The sequence below is a fragment of the Pelecanus crispus genome, chromosome 20 (assembly GCF_030463565.1).
Source record: "Pelecanus crispus isolate bPelCri1 chromosome 20, bPelCri1.pri, whole genome shotgun sequence".
NCBI classification, from domain to species: Eukaryota; Metazoa; Chordata; class Aves; order Pelecaniformes; family Pelecanidae; genus Pelecanus; species Pelecanus crispus.
In genome coordinates, this window is record NC_134662.1 from 5,138,291 (window position 1) to 5,161,871 (window position 23,581).

The following is a 23,581-nucleotide window of genomic DNA, read 5'->3' on the forward strand; positions in this document are numbered from 1 at the left end:
CGCCGGGGCGCGCAGCTCCCTGCTCGGTGCCCGGGCTCTGCCGCCCGCCTCCCCCGGGGCAGCGTGCCGCGCCCAGCGCCTATCCCGCACGGCAGCGTGCCGCGCCCAGCGCCTGTCCCGCACGGCTGCCTGCCGTGCCCGGCCCCGGCCACCCCCGGAGGGGCCGCCTGCCGTGCCCGGCCGCCGGGGCCTGCCCGGTCCCGGTGTTCCCGTGGGGCTGGCCGGTGCGCCCTGCAAGGCAGCACACCCCTGCCTGCCTGCTGCCGTGCCAGGCCTGCAGCTGCGTCCCTGCAGGGCTTTGCCCGACAGCCCCTGCACCCCGGGTCCCCACGCTCCAGTCGGGGTTACATAGAAGCAGCTCAGCAAAAAATGCGTAAAGGAACAGAAAAGATGGCTGTAGGTGTTGGAAAACAGCTGAGGGAAGGAAAATAAATCCAAGCTTTCCTGGCCCTAGGGCGGAAGCCCGTGTTTGATTCTCTCACAGCACCATGTTAAGCTTTTGGCTGCTTGTCACCCGTCCCACGCGCACCAGCGAGGCCAAGCCCGAGAGAGCCGGGCTGCACCCGTTGTGCTCCCCAGAGCAAGCAGGCTCTCTCCAATGCAGGGCACCCACAGGACTTAGGACCTGGGGGTTTCTCCATCAGCTCTTCTCGGCCGCTCTGCCACAAAGGAGCGGGGCACCTTCACCAGAGGATCGCAGCCAGGAGCTCAGAGCAGCGCGCAAACACGCCAAGCTTTTCACGCAGCAGGAAGACAGGAGACCCAGGCAGCCTCTCCTCCTACAAAGGCTGCCGCGGGGTTAGAAGCCTTTGAAGAACACAACGACCTTTGCTGTCTGCTGGCAGATAGCTCAGGGCTGTGGGAGGCTTGACTTACAAACTCATCAGCAAGGCATTTCCACCACCTTTCTTTTCCTGTCTCAAAAAGGCTCCATGAAGAGCCAACCACCCTTGTACATTTTTATAGTTTATAGTGTCAACATTTCTACAGAGATATCACATTAGAAAACATCCACTCAAGTACAACATCAGTAGCAGCGCAGGAGGAAGGTTCAGCACCCAGAGCAGAGCTGGTAACAACGTAGCCCAGCAAGACACAGGAACCGCTTGGCCAGGGGCACGCAGAAGCCTTCAGCTGAGACTTCAGAACCTTTCTGGATGTTTCACCTCTCCTGTTTTGCCCCCAAGTCCGCAGTTGTCTTCAGCCCACAAGGCGCACAGCCTCTTCATTACAATTACAGCACTCTTGGATTAGGGAAGCGCTGCCCTGCTAAGACAGAACCAAAGCCTGGGCTCCCCAGCGCTGGCTTCCTGCTGCGTGGTACCACTGCCAGTTTGTCCCTGCTTTGAAACTACCATCCTCGCTACCAGTCCCTGACTTGCTCATCTCACTGAAAGAGAACATGAACTTTCCTCCTGGATGCAAATGGCAACTTCATAAAGTAAATTGCTTTGGGCCATACTATCTAAAATCCTTACTTTGCTTTTGTTTAAAAGGTTACGTTGGCTGAAAATCCAAAACAAAGAAGCAACACAGAATATGGTCAGCAGTAAAGTAACAGTAGAACAGTACAACAGGACAGAACACATTCACAAATGACGGGATTCCTCCTCACCCATCCCATTACTGGATCAGGCTGCTAGCCTGCATCGGCAGAGAGCAAAGGAACAAATCAGAACCAGCTGCCACGGTACGTACCAAACTCCTACCAGAAAAGATCCACTTTTGCTCTTAGTGCATAGAGCAGAGCACGTGGGAACGGCCCTGTTCTGTACACAGGTAACATACATAACAACAGGGGGGAGCAGATCACCTTCAGGCATAGATGATTCGGGGAATGATTACTACACAGAGTTGATTTGCAGCCGTGAATGCATTAAGCCATTTCAGCTGTAGCTCCCACTGAAAAGTTCACCACAGCCTCACAAGCCAGGCATTTGCTTCAGATATTCCAGTTCAATGTAACTGCAAATTAATCCATGCCACTTTGTTTCCCTCCCCTTAGACTTCATGTACGCAGCCATCTCGAAGCTCCACTACTCAGCAGAGTGCTGATTCACTGAGCTAGGCTTCCCTTCTGACCTGTCCACAGCTCTCGGAGCTCCACTTTGCAGCCAAGATCCCTCAGTGCAGCTTTGGCCACATCATCACAGTCCTTGTGTGTTGCACGAGCTTCTGTTATTAGGTTCTCAGCTCCCATCTCCAAGATGGGCTGAGAAAAGTCCCGGCTCCGGGAGACCAGGTTGCGGATCAGCATGCAAGCCTGTTTCTGAGGAGAGAGGTAAATGAGAGATATTAGCATCTTTTGTAGGGAAATACCATCCATGTAGGATATGCTGGCACACACAACGCAGATCGGGCTCCAACTAAAGAATCTTCTCTGGGCAACCAAATGTGAGATGCTGTAGACAGCAACAAACTATTTCCTGGAAGAATAAAATCCATGGACAAAAGTGTGGCTGCTATTTCACATTGAAGTTTATACAATAAAACTTCCTGCAATTCTCAGACACCAGCAAATCTCAAACACCAGCCAGGCAATACCAAGTACTTCTTTAAATAATGCTAAGACAGACTTCTCCAGTTACAGGCACCTCCTCTGGCAGCTAGCTTAAACTACTCCTTCAGAAAATATTTTCTATGGTATTTTAACACTCTGGAGAGCGCAAAAGTGGACACAGGACCTACTGAGACTTGCATGAGAAACCAGAGGCTAACTTCTTGCCATGTAGGTGTTTTATTTGACTCTGGAGAACAGATGGCAATGCCTCCTATAGGATAGATAACATCGTAGCACAGGCTGGGGCTGAAAGAGCCTATGCTCATCCTGCTCTTTCAAGGAGGAGAAGTAGTAATACCTGGAAGAGAAGCACGGCATTCCACAGTTGCTTGAACCTGAATTCAGGTGGATTTGAAACCCAAACTAAATTTTGCTCTGATCACATCAGGGTGACAGATGTAGGGAGTCCTGCAGTTAGATGCTGCGTCCCCAACATACTCGGAACCTTTTGGTATTTGTCAAGAAGAGGACAAAATCCCAATGAAGCAGTGAACACAGCCAACACCAATCCTGAATAAATAACTGAGTGCTCTGAGGCAAATACCTGTACGGCCACTTCTCGTGGGTGCGCTTTCATAGCCTGAAGAGCTGCCAGCGCCCCTCCGCCTTCCATGATGACGTTACAGTTCTCAGGTTTGCGCAAAGCCAACATGCACAAGGCTGCACAACCTTGCTCACAGATCTGCAAGACATGGGGAAAGAAACACTCACGGACTGCAAATGTTGCTTTAAGGGAAGAAGTGTTTGGCATTTGTTTACTTTTTTGGCAATTTTTAAATTTTTTTTTTTTTTTTTTAAGTTTCTTCCACTGAAACATCCTGCTTCTCTGGCATGTAAAGCAAGTTTTACACCCCAGAGGTATAACACACTGTATCCAGTATCCATCTGATTCAGGAACAAGAAAAAAACCTAACATAATAAGGTGGACATACCTTTACATTTACACAAATATTTGCCAAAGCATGCACTTAACCACTCTACAACAACTGGATGGTAAAGGTTTAACACATTGTTCATTTAACAGCTGCACTTAGAATGTATCTGCTCTCAGCATAAGCTGTCTATCACAAGTCAGAGCAACGAGATAACACAGACGAGATAACGCAGCTCCATCATGCAGCCCAAACCTGATCTCCATCCACCAACCACTTAGGCACGTACCTGAGGGTTGGCAAGGTGATGGCTTATAGCAAGCACAATGAGGTCCGTTCCCCCGGCATTAACGATGGCATCTTTCACGTCGTCATTACCCGCAACCGCTCGGATAGCACTCAGCACCTGCTTCACCACGTCCTGCGTTCATCAAGAAAAACCAGCTTAGAAAGCTGCAGAGTTTTACAGACTTTTGAACGCCAACCAGAACGTCCCCAGTGACTCCGCTCAAACAGCTGTAACTCCCAATTACAAACAGCAACACTATTCTCAAGTCACTCACACCTCAGACACTTTCTTGCTATGACAGAGTAATAAGGAACCTTGTTAGTTTGGCAGGGGTTTTCAAAGAAGCTTAAAGAATCAAACATCAACCCTCTGGGACCCAGCACCTAAATCCTCTTGAATCTCCTCTAGTTAGAATGGTGGAAAACTAGAAGCTCAGCTTTTCTGGGAGCAAGCAGAGTTCTGCTTGTGGAGGACAGAGGAAGTTAACTATGAGCAAGGGGCTCAGAATTCCTGCATTCTTATCTGACAGAACACATGTAACCTAGTTCTGTGTATAAGGCCGTAAGTAGGGAGGCAAATAGAGATCAGTGGTTGGGTTTCAACCCTAACTGCACCTAAAATAATGCATACTCTGAGGGCCATTCACAGCCAGGACTTTAAACTGAAAAGCATGCCCTGCTGCATTACCTCCACTCCCAAGTACATTTTATATTGCTCACCGGATGGTCAATGCAGTCAGCCAGGAGAGCCACCATAAAATTTAAGCCGCCAAGGTCCACAATTTCTTGACAGAATTCATTCCTGACAGAGAGGCGAGAAAGGGTGGCACACAGTTCACTGAGAACACTGGAGTTATCTGTGAATGCTGCAGAGGACAGATGATGAATGGAGTAACTACGAGGAAGGAGTGGTGTTGCAGAATTAAGACAGTTTACTTTGCTTCATTTTAAAAAAAAAAACAACCCACAAAACAGGAAACAGTGAATTTCCCTTTATATATTAAAAGGCATCAGCACAGATGACATCCTGTTCACCCTGTATATAGCCTGAGATAGAATATCTTTTCTTGGCAAGAATGCACCACCTCAGTGGGGATGATGTGCCTGTAAACCTGCACTGGGCTGTAAAATACTTCCTAGATAGACTGACAAATAGCTCTGATAACTGTCACCTTGGTGCTGCTGATGGCCTCTGGAGCAGCACGTTGTTTTTCTCTCTCAGGGCACATTTCATCAAAAGAATTAAACACCATTTTAGTGGCAAATTTCCGAATCGTCTCTGGGGAGCTTCAAGTACGACAAAGCACAGTTTTGAGATAAGAAAGCGCAGATGATTCAAAATTAGGATCAACAGTCATGGGGTTCGTTTTACCTTTTGCAGCTTCAATGAGGACTCTTAACCCATCATTTTCCAACACAATCATTTTGGCATGATCATGTGCGTGACCAAAGGGCACGCGGATGTCATCATCGAACGTCATGATCCTGAGCGCCGAGCAGGCCGTTCGGACGACATCGGCACTGTCTCCGTGCTGGACTATGGCTCCAGTCAGAAGTGGGAGAACCCCACCTTTCACAAAGTCCTGACGGTTCTGCTCGTGTTTCAGACAGGCATGCCGAATGCATCGGATCCCAGCCAGCGTCATTTCCGCATCCTCCCTATATTCTTTCAGAGTTTGTAGCAGTAGATCCTGGCCAGTGGAGTCAAGTAGGTCTGGCTGCCCATCCAAGATGGCAGACAGAGTATAAAAGGCTTTCAGCATTAAATTTCTGTCTCCTGAAGCCAACTGGCAGGCAGAGAATACCACAGAATAGGCACCATTCTGCCCAGCCAGGTAGCGGAAAGCCAGCTGTTCTTTGCACTGATCAGTGAAGACCACCAGCTGCTCGGCCATCTCAGCAAGATCGGCGTCAGCAATGGCTCTCCCAAGGGAATCTAAAGTCTAAAGAAGAGAATGAGAGTTACTTTTCGATCTGAACTGTGAAGGAACAAGAACAGCTCTTTACAGTGAGACAAATTTGCTTATTGAAAATAATAGCCTTCTTTTAAAGTAGTTTGACATATCTAAGAAATGGCTGTCTCAAAGAGCAGCATTTTCTCTTCACGCACAAGACCCTTGGAGGAATGGGGGCTTCTCTGCACTTCTGCCACGAATGTCACACCATCACTGTACGCCAGTCTGACCAGCAGCAGGTAAACTGGGCCCAACTAGAGCATTTCACAGGGGTCAGTGGTGTGCACAATTATTTTTATATTCGTGCTGGTGAGGGACTGCATTCATTCTTTTCATCTATCCTCAGAAGGGCTAGATAACAGCTACCGCTTAGGTTACTTGTACCTCTTTCATTGAAGTTCTTCTGTGGTTGGAGTTTACCTGACAACAGCAGAATCTGCTTCTAAGTTATGAAAGGCAGTCTCTGCATTTCCTAGGTAGGAAATGCTGGCATTTTGGACTTATACAGATACTTCCACTGAAAAGTGCAAGCTAGCTCTTTGAACTTTTATATTATTCCTAGCTTGCAGAACAGATGGGATTAACTGCTTGTTGAAGAGCTGACAAAGAAATGGGACAGAGGCAGAAGTCGAAGGTACATCTCATTATCCTTAGTCTATTACTTAAACTATTATATAACCCTGATCCTTCGAAGACAACATAAATTTGTGCTCCTACCAGCAAAATTTCATGCTTTTGCTTTTGACCATTTTCAGAGGCAGGCTGCCGCACAGCTTTCACAATATTGCTTAGGTCAACACCTAAAAGGAAAAACAGAAACAAGATTAATTAGTTGCAGGAGCTTGGGTAAAATTTGTCAAGTTAGCCACAGTGAACAAAGATAAGCTTATTGTAAAGCATGGATCAATGCACAAAGATGCTGAAAGGTTGCCAAAGGTCTGGCTAACTATGATGGTCAAATATGTCCTGGAACAAAACATCAATTCTAGCTAAATATCAATTGGGGGGGACCAAAAAAAAAAGACAAAAAAAAAAAGTTGAACTTCATTCACCGAATTGCACCCTGCAGTTTCACCTACAGCAGTTTCTCAGTCATAATTACTCCATGAAACTAGGTTAGCATTAATAGGATCTGTGTTCCACTTCACAAAGGCTTCTTTTCAATACCAGATGATCAATCTTTGCATGCACATTCTATTAAATTTTGAGATATGCAAAACCTCGGTCTGTAATAACCTGAACTGCAAAAGTAGATGAATTTACAATACCTTGGGACTCAAACTGCTGCACAGCTTCTCTCACAGCCTCTTCTGGATCCATTTCAAATTCTGTAATGTTTTCTTGCACTGCATCATCAAACGTTTCCTGCGCAATCTGTTTTGATCCCATTTTACTTGAATGGGATAAACTGCTTCCTCGTCCTGTCATTAAGATAGTCCACAATTAGTTTGGGTACAAAACCTTCTAAGGTTAATCAGAAACAAAGGAAGCGACTTGCTCTTTTCCAAAACAAAAGCACAGAACTTGAAAACAAAAATATATAATCAAAGGGATTTTTTTTTCTTATCGGGCAGAAATATAACAATTAGAAGAAATAAGGAGGAATTTCACAGGCCCAGGATTTGCACTGGGAAGTCGCCGCTGCTCTGCTGCGGCTGGGCGTTACCGTGACACTGCTCTGGCTGCACCTCGCCCGCCAGACGGGCACGGCCCCGGCACCCGCCACACTCGAGGGCTAACGGAGCCCGGAGCCCCTCGGCCTGCCTCTGCCTCTGCCCCCGCTCCCACAGCAGGGCCCGGTTCCTCCCCGCACTCCCCTCAGCGGGCCAGGCCGGCCGGGCGGGCCCAGCCCCTCAGGCTTTCGGCGAGGCCTGCCCCGGAGAGGGCCCAGGAACCGGGCGCAGGTACTGGGGGAGCTCCCGGGCGCACAACCGGGCCTCGGTTCTCCTCCCGACCCACCTCCGTCGTCTGCCGCCCGCAGCGCCGCTCCCTGACGGGCTCCTCCCGCCTGACAAAGAGCAGCGGGCTGAGGGGAGCGGCCCTGCTCGGCCGCCGTACACCGCCGGCTCCGCCCCGCCCTCCGCCGGCCCAGCCCTCTCAGTGCGCATGCGCCAAGGCAAAAAAAAGTCACGCCAATCCCCCTCCGGAGAGAAAACGCGGCGCGAAAAAGAACCCGGGCTGTGCCAGTGCGCATGCGTCCTCCCTCACCGCGCTCCTCTGCGGTCAGCTGCCTTCTGCGCATGCGCAGTATGCGGGTACTCGCTGAGGCCGGCCCACCGGGCAGCGGGTGCCCCGGGGCCCCGCCGACGGCGCGGAAGGCTGCGGGCCGCTCGCTCCCGCCCGCTCCCCTTCTGCTTACGGCGCCGTCCGACCGGGGACCGCACCCTCACCGTTAGTACCGCCCCGCGCCAAGGCAGCGCTGCCCTGAACGCCCCCGCTGTGAGGGGGATGAGGCGGCCGCGCCTGCGTGGCGGCAGGGCCTGTACCGCGCAGGCGCGGCGGGGAGGGGCGGGGCGAGCGGCGTCCCGCGGGGGCTGCTGGGAGGTTCCCGTGTGGCGGGGAGGCTGCGGGACCGGGGCGGGGGGGGCCGCCTCGGTGAGGGCAGGGCCGGCTCCCGGCGGGGGCGGGCCGCGGGGCGGGCCGGGGGCGGCTCCTCCTTCTCCTCCTCCTCCTCCTCCTGCCCCCCCCCGGTGCCTGCGCCTGTGGCAGCGCGGGGCGGTGGGCAGCAAGCCGCCGGGGGCCGCCCGGTGAGGGGTGGGAAGGCGGGAGGCGCCAGCGGCCGCGGCTCCCCCTCACGCTGCGCTTCACCTCAGGCTGGGCCGCCCCGTTCGGGGAACCGGGGGAGGGAACTGCCCGCACCTCACGGGGATCCGCCCGGGCCGAGCCCGGCGGGGGTGGTCCGGGGCGCCGGGAAGGTGCCGGCAGCGATAGCGGCTCGGCGGCGGGAGGACCTTCCCCAGCGTCCGTGCCCCGGTCAGGGACGGCATTGTGCTGTTTTGCTACAGGATAAAAATGGCCTCTCGGCGGATCACACGGGAGACGTTTGATGCTGTAGTGCAGGACAAAGTTAAAAGGTATCGCATGGACCGGAGTGATGCTATAGAGGACACAATCCATCATTTCAAAGGTAATGAAGCCCGGGCATGACGTGCCGTGGATTATACCAGCTGTTCTGGGAGCAGCTCTGGTAGATTTCTTGCCTTCCGTTTACGTATATTTGCCTAAAACGTGGACTTGTGCCAGTGTTTTTCCACATCCATTTTTCTCTAAGAGGCTAATAGCTCGGTATGACTGACACTATTTCAACATGAAATGCAAATTCCAGGCAAAAAAATGAATTTCAAACAAAGGAATTCTGTTCAGGCTGCATCAGAGAGTGAGTCCAATTTCAGGGAGGTCTCCAGAGACATCGCTGCAGGATGGAATTCTGTTGATGTCTGATAAGTTAAATAAATGTAGGAGTGTATTTGAAGCCTTTGGCTCTTTGTATGTCATGTTATTTCTGGAGAAAAAGCTAAAAGCAGGACGTTAATCTAGTGAATGTATACAAAATGTGATCTGCAAATTCTTTTATCCTCTAAATCTGATATTTAAAATTTCTAGAAAAACAGCTTGGATTGCATTCATAGGAAATTGAGAGTTTTAAAATGAGATCTCTTCTGTTTTCTTAAAGTTGTATAAGCTCCAAAGAAATAATTTATTTTAAATACTTAATTTGTTCAAGTATTCTTTACTTTCTGAATTTAACTACTGGAATTAGGGAATAGGGACTCTTGGATACTTTGCAGGGAATTCTAGTATTTCTGACTGTAACGTTATCTTAGATAATTGTGTATGAGTTTGTGGAAAATATGATCTTCTGTTCAACTGTGGAACATTCAATGTGGAAACAGAAAGTGCATGCTTTTGATATTTTTACATCTGAGAAATCCGAGTACAAGCATTATGAGCACAACATTAGCATCTTCCTAGACTGAGAAAGTTGCGAGCAAGTAGAAAATGGGCTTTATGGCAGAACTTGCCTTTCAGCTTTAGTGAGAGTAGAATTTTTAATAAATTGTTTTGTCATGTGTGTTTAGGCATTGTTAATCATTTGTTGCTTTTTGCTTATTATGAATTACTCAATGTACGTAAGAAAGCAAATGGGAATCTCTTAAAGTTAGATATGTGTACTGTTCTTCAGAAGTTTTGGTGTGTTGACTCTTGTAAGTGTCTAAATGCGTTTATTAAATGTTTTTCTTAATACCACTTGCAGTGTATCGGTGTATTTATGTTTTTATCATTACAGCTCATTCAAGGCCAGTCCCAAGACCAAGGTACGAAGACAGTTTTCATGATGATGGAAGATATACTCATGACAACGCCCAGCATCATCCACATGATGACTGGAGTGAAGACCCTAGAGATGACTATCCAGGACCTTCTTACAGATCTACTAGTCCTCTCATAAGGAAAGATAACTATTACCATGAACAGTACGGCCGCCCGGCATCTCGTGACCGGGAATTTGGCTGCCCAGCATCTCGTGACCGGGAGTATGGGCGTCCAGCTTCGCATGACCGGGAATACGGGCATCCAGCTTCGCATGACCGGGAGTATGGGCGCCCAGCATCTCGTGATCGGGAGTACGGGCGCCCAACTTCCCATGACCGGGAGTATGGGGGCCTGGCTTCTCATGACCAGGATTATGGCCCTCCTGACTCTTGGGAAGCCACCGGACCACACGAAACTGATTTTAGTTCTTCGGATATTTTAGGTGATTTTAGATCACCAGGTCTCATGGAAGATGAATATGGCAACATGGAAAATCAGGAATATGATGTGGACTTTGGAATTCAATCTGACAGCGAGTTCCGACCCCCAATACGGAGGGGCAACATTGGCAGGGGAAGAATTCTGCGAGGAAAGCGTATTACAAGGGGCGCTGTTAAAGCTAAAGTATTCAAAGGAGATATCAAAACTCCGCTAAAGAAATGGAACACTAAGAAACTGCAACCGGGCCCTGATCAGAAGCCAGCTATGCAACCTGATCAAATGCCGGAAGCTGCTGAACGACCTAACCAGAGGCCGGTGACCATCCAGCGCCCTAATCAAAAGTTGCCTCCACGACCTAATCAGAGGCCAACTATAACAACCCAGAGACCTATTCTCAGGCTCCCAAAGCCTGCGCATGTTTTCAGAAATCTCAATTTTGACCTCGTGGACAAATCAGACATTTTTTCAACGTTTGGAATAGAAATTATAAAATGGGCTGGGTTTCATGCAATAAAAAACGATGCAGAATTTTCCCGGCTCTTTGGAGCTCTCTTTGAGCTGGAGACAGAAACCTGTGCAAAAATGCTGGCTTCATTCAAATGCTCCTTAAAGCCAGAACACAGGGATTATTGTTTCTTTACTATCAAAAGTTTACAACATGCTGCTCTGAAAACTCCCAAAGTGGACAATGAGTTTTTAAATATGCTATTGGACAAGGGTGCTGTGAAAACAAAGAACTGCTTCTTTGAAATAATAAAACCTTTTGATAAATACATAATGAGGCTACAAGACCGCCTCCTAAAAGGTGTTACACCGCTGCTTATGGCCTGCAATGCTTACGAACTAAGCATTAAGACGAGCGGTTTTGGTAATCCAAGAGAAATGGCAAGTGCTTTTGAGACCACTGTTTCTCTGTGTCGTAAGTCTTTAGCACTTCTGGGTCAGACCTTCGCGCTAGCATCGGTTTTTAGGCAAGAGAAAATACTTGAAGCTGTAGGGCTCCAGGAAATGGCTCCAGCACCAACGCTATTCCCAAACTTCGATGATTCAACGTTGTTTGGAAGAGAGTACATTGAAAACTTGAAGGCTTGGTTGGAGAAGAGTGGATATCCAATTCAGATGAAAAAAGCTGAGCCGGAGTCCACAGTACAGCTTAGAAAACCCTCTCCTGACACAAAAGTTAAAAGTGAGTGAACTGTTGTAAGGTACTTTGTACTACATAATTTCTTCATTTGTCACTAGCATTTTATCTTAATTTTTATGGTTTCATTAGGTTAGGAATTCCTAATTCTGGGAATTCCATGTAAATCCCTAGCACTGCTGAGGCAGGTAGTAAATACTATCTGTTGTAGCAATCGCTTTCAGCTTTGTGGATGAAAGCATTTCTCCTTCCTCCCCTCTCCTGCACATGCTTATACTTGAAATCTGGGATTTCTGTGCCCTTGGCAGCGTTAGCTGCCCTACCCTCCAGCTTCACAACTTTGCGGTAGGGAGGCCAGGACCGCAGCTGTAACTGGCTACGTCACAGAGTAAGTATTTGCATATAAGCAAAGTTGGAGATGTTACCATTACCGCATTTGTCAGATGCAGGCATATTTCTTTGAAGCTGTTTATATACTACCATCTACAGGAATACTATCTCCTCTACCGTATTAGGCCATCTTGTTCATCCTCTCGAAAGCATTCTTACTCATTGCTATACTCACCTGGTTTTTCCCAATTGAACTTCAGATACTTTCGCAGGGAGGTCTTGCAGCTCTGACACTGAATGGCTAGTAACTTGGAACACACCCCTTCAGGGTGTTGTTCAAATACACTTATTTTGCACAAAATCCTTTTGGTGCAGTAAGTAATTGCCATTTAAAGGATGGCTTGCCAAGGATGGCAAAGGATAAGTTTTTTAAACCACAGTGCTTCTCATAATAAACTGTTCTAGAATCTAAGTTGAGTTGAGAAAACAGTTGGAAAGTTTCTGGGGTTTCCTTAATTTATTCTAGTATTAAGCGCAGCCTTTTTTGTATTAATATGTTGAAAAATTGCAAATATCAGTGTGTCAAAGAATAACAAAGATGACATACTGGTACTCTGTTGATGAGAATAATCCAATGAGTGCATTTTGTTTCTTCCTACAGCCCCCCAGCGAGCTGATCGGAAAGTCGTAGAGACAATTGAACAGCTAGTGAATAGCATTGTTTCAGGAACCTTGTCTGCCAAAGAGAGGAATGCTCAAAAGAACTGTCCTGAATACTGGTAGGTGTGTTTGAACAGTGTGTTGTAATACTACTCTCTGCTCAAGATATTTGGAATATATTTAATTAAATTCAGTATTTCATTCAATGGGTGTAAGATCAAAGCCTATTGTATATTTAATCAGACTTCTTGAAAATGTTTCCTCAGCTAATTATACTTCCTGATATCCCTGGAAATTGTCCTGTTTCTTCTGTTTTGTCTAGTAGATCACGTTCCTTTTGATCTGTCAGTAATGACTATATGTCAGTCCAAATACAAGATGTTAAAAGCAATTTACATTTAGAAGATGAAAATAGTAAGCAAATGTAGTTAATATACGGTAAGGTAACAGACTTAGGGATCTAGCGTTCTATGAATAATGTTGGAAGAGGAAAGCTGAGACACTTCCAAGTGTAATGATCTTTTAATATGACAGTATCTCTTCATGTGTGAATTGCAGCATAGCTGATTAATTACTAGCCAAATGATTTATGTCAAAACTCTCTGTCATTATTTGCTTGGCATACTTTACCTACTGCTTTAGAGGTGGAGCTGGCTGTTGTTCTGAGAAAAAACTATGCAGGCTAACGTTAATGCAGCAACTTGTGTAGACCCCTGGAAAAAAGGATCAATTGCTACTGAGTTTCTGATCTGAGAATTTGAGATTAGTTGTGCTTTCAGCTTAGGCTTTCATTTTATTTACATGGTTTTATTTAGGTTCCTATCTGATGAAGATAGTCTAGAATACAAGTATTACAGACTGAAGTTATCGGAGATGCAAAGGCGGACATCATCTGGAAAGGAAGCGGGTGGTGAGGGCCGAACACTAGAAGAATCTGCAACAGAATCAGTCAGGGCCATGTTGTATGCCCGGAAAGTCGCAAGTATTAAGAGAAGGCTATTTAAAAGAAAAAGGCTTGGAATTACCACACAACGTGGTATTCGAGGACGGAAGGTGAGGAGAGCGACCATAGGGACGCAGACTGTGCTTTCAGCTGGTACAGTGCTGAAGCACCAAGACAAGCATCTTCAAGGTTCAGTGCAGTCAAAGCCTTCTGTATCAGAAGCCAGCCTGTCTGAGAAGAATTCTTCCCTCGTTACAACCTCCCCCTCACAGTGTGCCACCAGTTCAGAGGTCTTTCTGCCAGCAGAAGAAAGGGCAGATTCTGAGGATTTATTAGCACCACCTGAACTTTTCCCACCATTGTCCTCTCAGTTTCCTGATGGTAAGTTTCCTGATGGTAAGCGAAGATTCAACATTAGATTTTAAATTGTAAATGATATGAGAAAAAAATTGCATCGAATGTTCTGCTGGAAATTCTAAAAATAATTTATTTTGCTAAAGTAGATATTTCTCAACTGTGTTGACCTTCCAGAGATGCAGATTTTGTATGAAGCTGTAGATAACGAGCGTTCTGTTTCTTGCAGTGGATGCTAAAACAATGGAAACTGCTGAGAAGCTTGCCAAGTTTGTTGCTCAGGTAGGACCAGAAATTGAGCAGTTCAGCATAGACAACAGTGCAGATAACCCAGATCTTTGGTGAGTAACCTGCACATTTATCTGTGTAAATGGTCCAATAAGAAAAATCAAAATACAACTAAACAATTATTAAAGAGATATTTCCTTTTATTGTTTGTTGAGATGTATGCTTTTATTCAATGTGTTTAGGAACAGAGGATTTTGAGCAATACTCCCCGTTGTCCCGCTCAGCACCTCCATTAATGGTGAATATCTGAAGTATCTAAGAAAGAAAAACACTTCTCCCAAATGCGTACATGCACTGATACATGTATTTTTTTCTTTTATATCTTAAGTAATCAGCTTGCATCTTGAAACAGTGTTCTGCCAAAGTATTTTCAATCTTTTACTTTTCTAAGTGAGGCTTTGATTACAGTGGCCTAAGTGCTCTAGTGTAAATTAGCACAGTTTTTTTTTTTCTTTTAGTCATACTGTGCCAACAAAAATGGAGCCCTGTTATCTCTTCTGTCTCTCAGAATCAATATGCCTATTTCCACATGAACTGCATGACTAAAACCTGGAAAACCTGAATTCTTCTCTGGGGTCTGTCATTTGCCTTCTGGGTCATCCAGAGCTAGCATCTTGTCTTAGTTTCTCCACCTATATAACGAAGATGATTGTACTGAGTTCTTTACAGCACAGTTTGAGAAGTGCTGATAAAAAGCAGCCTGTAAGAACTGAGGAGAATGATTGCTGTTCTTAGTACGTGTTGTTGGGGAATCCTACAGTTCTACAAAACCACCCCTGGAATGACCATTCAAAAAATTAATAGGATATTTATTTCTAATGTCTTGCTTCATGCTAGCTAAAGGTGATCTCTTCCTTATACTATTTTCACTGCAATTTTTGCTCAGGTTTCTACAGGATCGAAACAGTTCTGCTTTCAAATTTTACCGAATGAAAGTCTATGAGTTATGTCCATCTATTAACTTCAGTGCTGTGTCAGAAGCAACTGATGCTGGGGAAGGTGCTAAACCTGAAGAGAGAAATTTGGATATTTCAGAAGAGGAAGAGGATGAAGAAGAAGAAGAGGAAGAAGATAATGAGGAGGAAGCTGAGTTTGAGGAGGATATCTCCCAGCCTTTGGAAGAAATGGAAATGGAGCAAGCAGAGGAGGGAGAGGAGGATGACATGTCAGCAGGTAGAAGTGTGGAAAACCTAGCTGAAGAGATGATTTCCAAAACAGGAGAGGAAATTCCAACAGGTGAAATGCAGCTAGCCACGTCATCTGATGGTGCTATACCAAATCTGTCGACACAGGCATCAACTCCTGCTCCTGGTACCCTATTTCCTCGCAAACGAATCAGCAGCAAGTCTCTGAAAGTTGGTATGATTCCTGCATCTAAAAGGATTTGCCTCATAGAAGAACCAAAAGGTGAGTGTTACTTACAAGATATTTTGTAGGTATCAGTACAGAATTCCTGATTTTTATGTACTTTGTTACTGACTGTTATTGGCTAAAGGAATTACATTTCTTTAATACAAAAATGAATACAATGTTCACTTTAAAGGCTCGTTCAACTGACAAAGGGGAATCTGGATAAATTGTGTAACAGTTTTTGTATTATAGTGCAATAGCAAAGTTTGTGTCAAACGTTGTTCCTCAAATATTTTCTAAGTCTACATGAATGTTAGCCTCTCTCTGCTGCTTAAAAAACTCACAGTAGTGGTTTTTGTGTGGTTTATTTTATCAGTGTATGGAAGGTTTAGCAGTCTGAAGTATAGCGCTGAACATATTTTGAGTGTTTGACTAAATATATTTAGACTTTGGATTGGCCTGTCAAATTTTGTCAATATGGCCACAGCGGGCGTGGGTCATGATATTTTAAGCATTGAGAGATAAGTAGCTTAAAACTGATTGTATGTGCTCTGCAGCTACTTTAACAAATGTCTTTTGCATAATGATCTTTATTGGTGAAGGTTGTCATTTGTGGTGTGAAAATGATGTACAATAACTCATTTAAGTCCGGTCTGAATTTTCTATCAGTTTTACAGAAGCTCAGGGAAATGAAAGATATAAAGTCCTTATAGTACATCATCCATCAGTGATCAGCCGGCATGATATGTCCAAAACTAAATACGTGCATGTACTAATTACCTTTTTGTGGTGGAGAGGAAAAAAAGTCTTACCATTTCTTCTCTCTCTCTTTTTTTTATTCTGATCTTTCTCGTTGGTTCTGATTGTAGGCCAAGGCACTGAGTTAGAGTCCCACTTGAGATGTACTTTTGGAGTTCTGTATTAAAATTGGTTTTCTTCACATCTGAGTTTTGTCTCTGATTTGACTTGCAGTGCATGAACCTGTCAGAATTGCTTATGATAGGCCTCGTGGTTGCCCAGTTACAAAGAAGAAGAAGGTAAAGAACTCTTCTGGTTTGCCTTTGCATTCTGAGAGTCAACTGTCTGTGCAAGAGACAGCCTCTGAAAATGTGTTACTGTCATGAAATCGAATTAAACCCTGAAGAGCCTGATCCTGAAAAAGACTGGACTAAATCTGAAGAGGGCCATGGCTCCTGTTGTCTTTTAACTACCTGTGTCAAAATTGAATGGTTTTTTATTAGAGCACTGTTGAACAGTTGTGTGTTAATCTTGTCTTCTGTTTTAAAAAAAAAAAAAGAAATCCGTGCATTGCTGTCTGGAAAATAAGTTGTAGTTTTCCAAAATTGGTGAGATGTTATTTGACTGCTTCTGTATTTGTAATAGGGATTCAGTCATCAGATCATTCAATATTTGTTACTAAAAAACATAAATACCTTTTAAAATATGAAGGTGTACTCTTTGCTATTTTAATAATGCAATTAAACAGTTTGAGAAGCTGAAGTAAATTTGTTACTGGTAAGGCAGATATTTACTCTTTGATAGACTTTTTCTGTGTAGCTAGAGAAGTGCTGCTTAGAAGATATTTCTGTATATCCAGAAATTCAAATGCACTTAGTTTATAGGGGTTTTTTTTTGAAGGATTTTTATACGTGATCTCCCTGTATAACAAAAACCCCTTTGTTTTTCTGTTTTCTCCTTTCCACAGAAACCAAAAGATTTAGAATTTTCACACAAGAAACTGACAAACAGGAATGTGGGTTTCCAGATGCTTCAGAAGATGGGCTGGCAAGAAGGACATGGCCTTGGTACACGAGGAAAAGGAATCAGAGAGCCTGTAAAAGTGTATGTAATGGGAACATACTAGAGAAATCTGACAGCTCTGGAAAAGGCTGGGATTCTAATAGTGACGATGTTTAGCTAACCCACGTAGATGTGGCTAGGTCAGTGTTTTGTTTCCTTCTTGACGTTGGCCTCTGGCCACAGCAAAGTTGAGCGGGGAGACTTCACGTGTTTTTCTGGCCAGGCTGGGCAAAGCCTGGGCTGGAAGGTGGCTGTTTCTTGCCATCCAGTTTGACATCACTGAGGGCTGCAGCATGAATGCTGCAGTGTGCAGACACTTTCTAAAGGTATATAGGTGCCCCTGTTCTTCAGGAGGTGGTGTTTGGCGTATTTAGGGTTTTTTTTAACACATAGTAGTATCCTGAGGATCTCCTTGCTACCACACCAGGTACATAATATATAAATAGGCCTTAGAAATGTCATACACAGTACTCCTAGGTTTAGGCAACAAATTTATTTTCACTCTAATTATGTGATTCATTCCACTGCATACGGAAAGAGGTAAGTGCATCTGCCAGAAGGTAAGTGTGCTTTTTCCTTTAAAATACACTTTTGTTTTTGAATCTTCATTTTGTCTTTTGAAGTTGCTGTATCCAGTGTCCACTGCTGCCAGCACGGAGAATGGATAATACCTCCTTCAACTCCCTGACTGAATAAGGAGGCAGAAATTATGCTCCTTCAACTCCCTGACTGAATAAGGAAGCAGAAACTATTTATTTCTCTCTGAACCCATATGACAAGCTTTCTAGTCTGCACACGTAGTCTGTGGTTTAACAGTCTTCTTTCTCCAGGGATTTTTATTTTCTCTTCATGCCTTGGATAGTACTGGTCATTTTAGTTGATGGGATACTTCTGGTTGTTTGCTTTCTTTTTTCCTTAGTGTTCCCTGTAGTCCAATGGCCATCTCTATTTTTTCTTTATTTCCTTCTTCAGCAGCAAACAGACAATGAAAAAGCAGCTTACTTCGCCTGTAGCTCTCTTGTGTTCAGCAGTGTTAGAACCTTGGTTCTTAACCTCAAAACTTGTTGGGACCAAATATATGAGTAATTTTTTTTGTTTCTGTAGCTCCTGGCACAAGTTTCGCTGCACAGCTAATCATGAGCTATTTAATCGAATCTGGTCTGACAGTTAGCCCACCACATTCTAAAAGTTTCTGGCCATCTTTAAGAACTGCGTTTTTAATATGTGAAAATACAGTTTTGCCAGCTTGAGTCTGTTGCTATGTTACTGTTGTAAAGGCACCTGCAACAACTGCTTTCTGTACCTCTTACAAAAACTTGTTGACCTTTTCTGTAATGTAGAGAGAACTCCATATTATTATTTTCACGGTGTGCACCTCTCTTTACTTTCCCATCAAAGTCATTCTTCGGACAATACTTTGGGACAATCTCAGTGAGGATGAAACCAGTGTAATTTAATATTTTGCTTTCTCTTGTTAGTTGCTTTGATACAGTGCAGGGTTTTTCATTTAGTAATCTGTAGCCTCTACTCTTTCCTCCCTTTTTGAAAACTACCAGCTCTTCTATTGATGACTTGTTTAAAAGTCCACATGCTGTCTAATCTCATTCTCCGAGCAAAAGGGGATGGATTAATAACTGGAGACACTCCAATTCTAGCGTAGAGCATATTGTGATCATTACATAACACCGATACCTAAAACTGATGAATAGTATTCAAGCACATCAGTTGTTACACAAAGAAACTTGAGGCCCTTTTTTGTTAGGAAAGTTTAAAGCTTGTCTTTGGCTGTGAGAGCAAGTCACATTTGCAGGTTTGAAGAGATTTTTATTTATGTTACTGTAAAGATACATGAATTGCATGGAAATGATTCCATACTCCTTATGGAAATGATGGGTCCACCAATTTTAAATGGAGTTTCACGTTAGTCTTGTGAGATGTTCCCTGTCTTGAGAATAATTTGTCACAGCTATGGCTCTGACCAATTCTACAGTTAATGAGATGTTTAAAAAAAACCAAAAAAACCCCAAACAAACCAAAACACACTCAAAGGCAGAACATTGTTATGGGACAGATCATCCTCTGAGTAATTATCTCATGTCTTTGATTAGTCTTTTTATTGTGAAAGTAACCTAGAAGAGAAACTGTGGTGTAAATGGAGAAAAAAAAATCTGTTCTTTCTGTTTGGGAGTATGAAGCAGCCATTGTGTAATGGAAACAGCAAATGAAGAGAGTCTGCTTCAAAAAGGTCATACTATAAAAGGTGAAACAAAAGCCAAGTTTTGAGAGGTCTTTTGGGTGACTTGACTTCTAACCATAATTTAAAACATAACTTAACTTGATCATACAGCTGCCAGGTCAGACTCTGTACCATTCGGAAGAAAAAACAGCACAGGATTTCTACTGTGGACTGTGAAGTTGAATTTGCTTTGTAGAGGCTGAATATTCTTTCAGAATTGCACAACAATCTACTTGGCTTAAGTGGACCTATTAGAGAAACTGGATAAGAATCTTTTTTCTGTATTCTACTTAAGGTCCTCAGATTTACCCTGATAGCACAGAAATCCCAATTTCAGTACACAGGGCAATCTAAATTTTCTTACTTCATGTAATGAAATCTTTCACAGAGAATACTAACGTAACTGACTTGGAGGATAAAACTAGCACAGAGGATCATTCCTATGGCAGAGGCTTCGTTAATCTTAGCTTTGTAATGTCTACATTCTATGCACATAGCCTGGAGAAAGATGGTTTTTAATTATTTGTCTCTCTGCATTCTTGTGGGTCATCCTCTCCATCTACTTCCAGGGCAGAACGTTGTTTTGACATTGTTGAGGCCTGTCTGCCTCTGTTGGCATGTTTGGATGAAGAGAGATGCGTTAATGACTCATCTTTCTTGGAAGGGCAGGAGCTTCGCGTTTTGTCTATGGTGTGTGTCCTACAAGACTTCAGCTTGCTTTGGGTGCTAGAAATTTTAAGCAAGCAGCATTATGTTCCCTTGGTAAAAATTTCATCTTTTATCCAGAGTTATGTGGTGTTTTCTACTCATTCCTCAAAGTCTCTGACTTCTGTCATTTTTGAAATGTAAGAAATAAGGCAATTTTTGCCATCTTTTCAACAGAGGATCCTATCTACCATGAATAAAGTGGTTAATACGAGAGTTCATGTAAGAATTCAGTCTGTTAGATGACTATATCTTCATTGCTCCCTTAATATCGTAGGAGCATTTTCTTCTGGTGGGTATTTGCATGTGTAATGGGAGGTGGGAATTGTTTTATAGGTGATCTGGTATGCAGGTACCAAGCCTCTGCTCCCCTTCTCCCCCAGATGAAGCAGAATTACTCTCCACTTGAATTTTGTCTATGTTGGAAGCTATTGTTTAGATCTCTTCTGCACATTGTCAAATGTAACAGAAACAGAGTGTTCTAACTATTCATTTTACTCCCTAGGGGTGCTACCTCTGCAGGGGAGGGCTTGGGTGTTGCAGGGGAAGAAAATAAAGAAGATGCATTTGATGTTTTCCGTCAAAGAATGATACAAATGTACAGGCAGAAAAGAGCAAGTAAATAGGTATGTGCAATGGACACGTCTGGTTTATGAATTCCTGCAAACATTAAAATAGCAGGGCTTTTTAAGTCTTCCTTTACCTAGAAAATATTACTGTTTCCATGAGTATATCTGGCTTCTTAACATTTCATGAAAATCCAGACCTACGTTGAACTGCTTTGAACTGCTGAATTACCCCAAATCTTACTTTCTAGGTTTGACATAAGAGACTCGCTCGCTAGAAAGTGCACGGATATGCAAAGGCTGCTGTGTGAAAGATCTTCGGCAGAGTATGCCAGTATGAAGAACACTTTGTTCTATAGTAGTGGACTCGAATACTAATGTATTAAAACATTTTCCAAGATTAAAGTTAGTCTTGTGTTTAATTGAGCAAGCTAACAACTTGGATGTCATCTTCTGAGGAAGAAACAACTGATTTTGTTCTCGGAAGTGCCTGTTTACCTCTCTCTTTGGCCAAGTTTGCCTGTTTTGTGATGAGATGGCTTACCAAAAAACGAATTAAGCAACCTGAAAAATATGACTAGCCTGGTTTGGCTCTGATCCTTTCTGAAGCCAAGAATCTTCTCAAATTCAGATCTTCTTGCAAGGCAGTTCAGATTTTATTTTACTACACTTTATTGATGGGCTAATCTTCTGATCTACTTTGGGAGTCTGCATAAAGCAGTTTCCTCCGTACGCCAGTATTAAGAAGAGTCTCTACCTGCGTGCTTCTTTTGTATAGGATTCTAGATGTTAAGTGTAGGATGAATAACTGAGTTCATCTGAGTCTGAGAACACTAAACTCTTCCTTGAAAACCTCGGCTGCTAAGTTTTTTCACTGTAATGAACAAGTAGTACATATTTTAAGTGTACTTTTTGCTTTTACACAAATTTGCAGCTCTTCTCCAACAAATTCTTGAATAATTTCTTTCCTTCTCAAAGAAGCTTAAGCCATGAGCAGGTGCAATTCATGTGTCTGCAGAAAACACTGAAGAAAATACTTGGAAGTCAGATACTCGGAAGTCATCTGGAAGTGGATCATCAGTTTTATAAGACCATCAGTTTAGAGAGTCATTTCTGTTTCTATTAAATATTTGCTTTGCAGAAGTTCTTTTATTGAAAAACCCCAAGAAGTAAGACAAAAAGCTTGTGCTTTTAAGGGACTATTCCAGAACTTACTGAAAGAGAAGACTGGATTAATCTACTGTGCTTCAACAAAAAGCATTACCTAACTGCTTGGTGAAGCAGTTCTGAAGACATGAAAGATTTAGCAGCGTTACCACAAATAAACGTTCAAGGTCTGATCATTCATCTTTTCCCGACTTGCACATCAATGAGGGATCTGTGACCGGATTACTGAAAGTGACAGAATTTAATATCGCACTTTTTAGTGTACTCATTCTCCATCATTACCTTTCTAAAACTAGGCAAAAGTCTTTGCTTGAATGTTGTAGTACCAAAACCTACTTCACTGAAGTTTTCTTTAAACAGTTTATCTTGAGCTGACGCATGTTTTGCTTACTAGGAGTGAGTGCTGTCTTGCTGTTGTTTTCATCCTGCACCATGCTTCTTGTAGAGCAAAGAGCTTGTGGTACACCACTAATAGCACCCCACAGTAATGTGGCAGCATCTCAAGTTCCTAACTGACAAATATGCAAGAAAATGTGTTCTTCAGTTATCAACTTGCCTGTGCCTGCTGTTTAAAGAACAAAATGATATTCTTTCTCCATTAAAAACCCTGCTGGTTGAAAGGGAGTGTCTTCATTTTCATTCTGTAGCAACAACCTTTTCCTTGCTTGTAACAACCAGTTGTAGTCTATCAATGCAAGGGTTTTGGGGTTTAATTTTTCTTTACTGTATGGGTCTTTGAAACCATGAGAAACAAAATCGTGTCGCAGTGTAATTTTCTGATCACTCAGTTTTAGTTGCCTTGAAGCACATAATCACTAAATAAAACCGTGCTGGCAGGGATAGAAAAATATGCTGGTGGTTCTGTTTTTCCATGAACATCACATGTGTCTTCACCTTTACATTACAAGAAGTTGAAGCATGAAGGCTATAAATACAAATAAATTTGTCTGGTTGTCACACTTGATTAAGGACGTTTGATATCCCAGACGTTTCTCATAGGCTTTACTTGGAGATGTTTAAAATCCTTAAATGTTTTGGACGACAGGCTACTTGAAAGATCATCAATTATAGTATTTGGCAGTGTATGCTTACCTGTTAAGTTCCTATTTGGGTGTGTTCTTCACTGCCCCTCTTTCTTTCCTGTGCCTAATTAGCAATCACACAGTGTAAAACTTGAGCCTTTCAAAAAGGAGATCTATCAGTCACAGTCTGTTTTAGAATGACGCTCTGGAACCAATATTGTTGGCCTCTGATTTATTTCTCAGACCCACTCAAAGGGTTTAGCTTTTCTTTTAGTTTCATTGATGAAGCTGCCAGTGTGAGCTGTTCACAATTTTTATTTCCCTGCAAACTTCCAGTTCACCTCTTCTTTCACATTTACATTTTGGAAGGATTCTTGATTATTTGTTACGCTATTTGCAGAAAGGCACAAGGCGAAGTGGAGTTTCACACTAGATTGAAATCCACTCTCTCAAACCCGGATCAGCATTCTGCGCTGCTCTGACTGAACCTGAGTTTGTTGGGCATAGTACCGTTCAGGGTGCATTCGCTGAACACCTGCTTACCCAATCTGGGAAAATTGTTGGTATCCAGATTGGAAAATGGTACTAT

At 43.7% G+C, this 23,581-nt stretch overlaps 2 protein-coding genes across 2 annotated transcripts; one reads left to right on the forward strand and one right to left on the reverse strand.

The window, feature by feature from the left end:
• Nucleotides 1-993: 993 nt before the first annotated feature.
• ARMC6 (armadillo repeat containing 6) lies at nucleotides 994-7,664 on the reverse strand. The gene is made up of 8 exons (XM_075723511.1): nucleotides 7,635-7,664; nucleotides 6,944-7,096; nucleotides 6,393-6,475; nucleotides 5,093-5,663; nucleotides 4,441-4,586; nucleotides 3,722-3,853; nucleotides 3,105-3,242; nucleotides 994-2,269 (listed from the first exon to the last, which is right to left on the reverse strand). Exons 2-8 carry the CDS (start codon nucleotides 7,062-7,064, stop codon nucleotides 2,057-2,059), a joined length of 1,404 nt encoding a protein of 467 aa, XP_075579626.1. The 5' UTR covers nucleotides 7,065-7,096; nucleotides 7,635-7,664; the 3' UTR covers nucleotides 994-2,056.
• Nucleotides 7,665-8,042: 378 nt separating this feature from the next.
• Nucleotides 8,043-21,581, forward strand: SUGP2 (SURP and G-patch domain containing 2). Its single transcript, XM_075723772.1, has 11 exons — nucleotides 8,043-8,066; nucleotides 8,681-8,802; nucleotides 9,964-11,616; nucleotides 12,563-12,680; nucleotides 13,377-13,885; nucleotides 14,088-14,199; nucleotides 15,033-15,553; nucleotides 16,469-16,533; nucleotides 17,202-17,338; nucleotides 20,743-20,863; nucleotides 21,055-21,581. Exons 2-10 carry the CDS (start codon nucleotides 8,688-8,690, stop codon nucleotides 20,861-20,863), a joined length of 3,351 nt encoding a protein of 1,116 aa, XP_075579887.1. The 5' UTR covers nucleotides 8,043-8,066; nucleotides 8,681-8,687; the 3' UTR covers nucleotides 21,055-21,581.
• The last annotated feature ends 2,000 nt before the right edge of the window (nucleotides 21,582-23,581 follow it).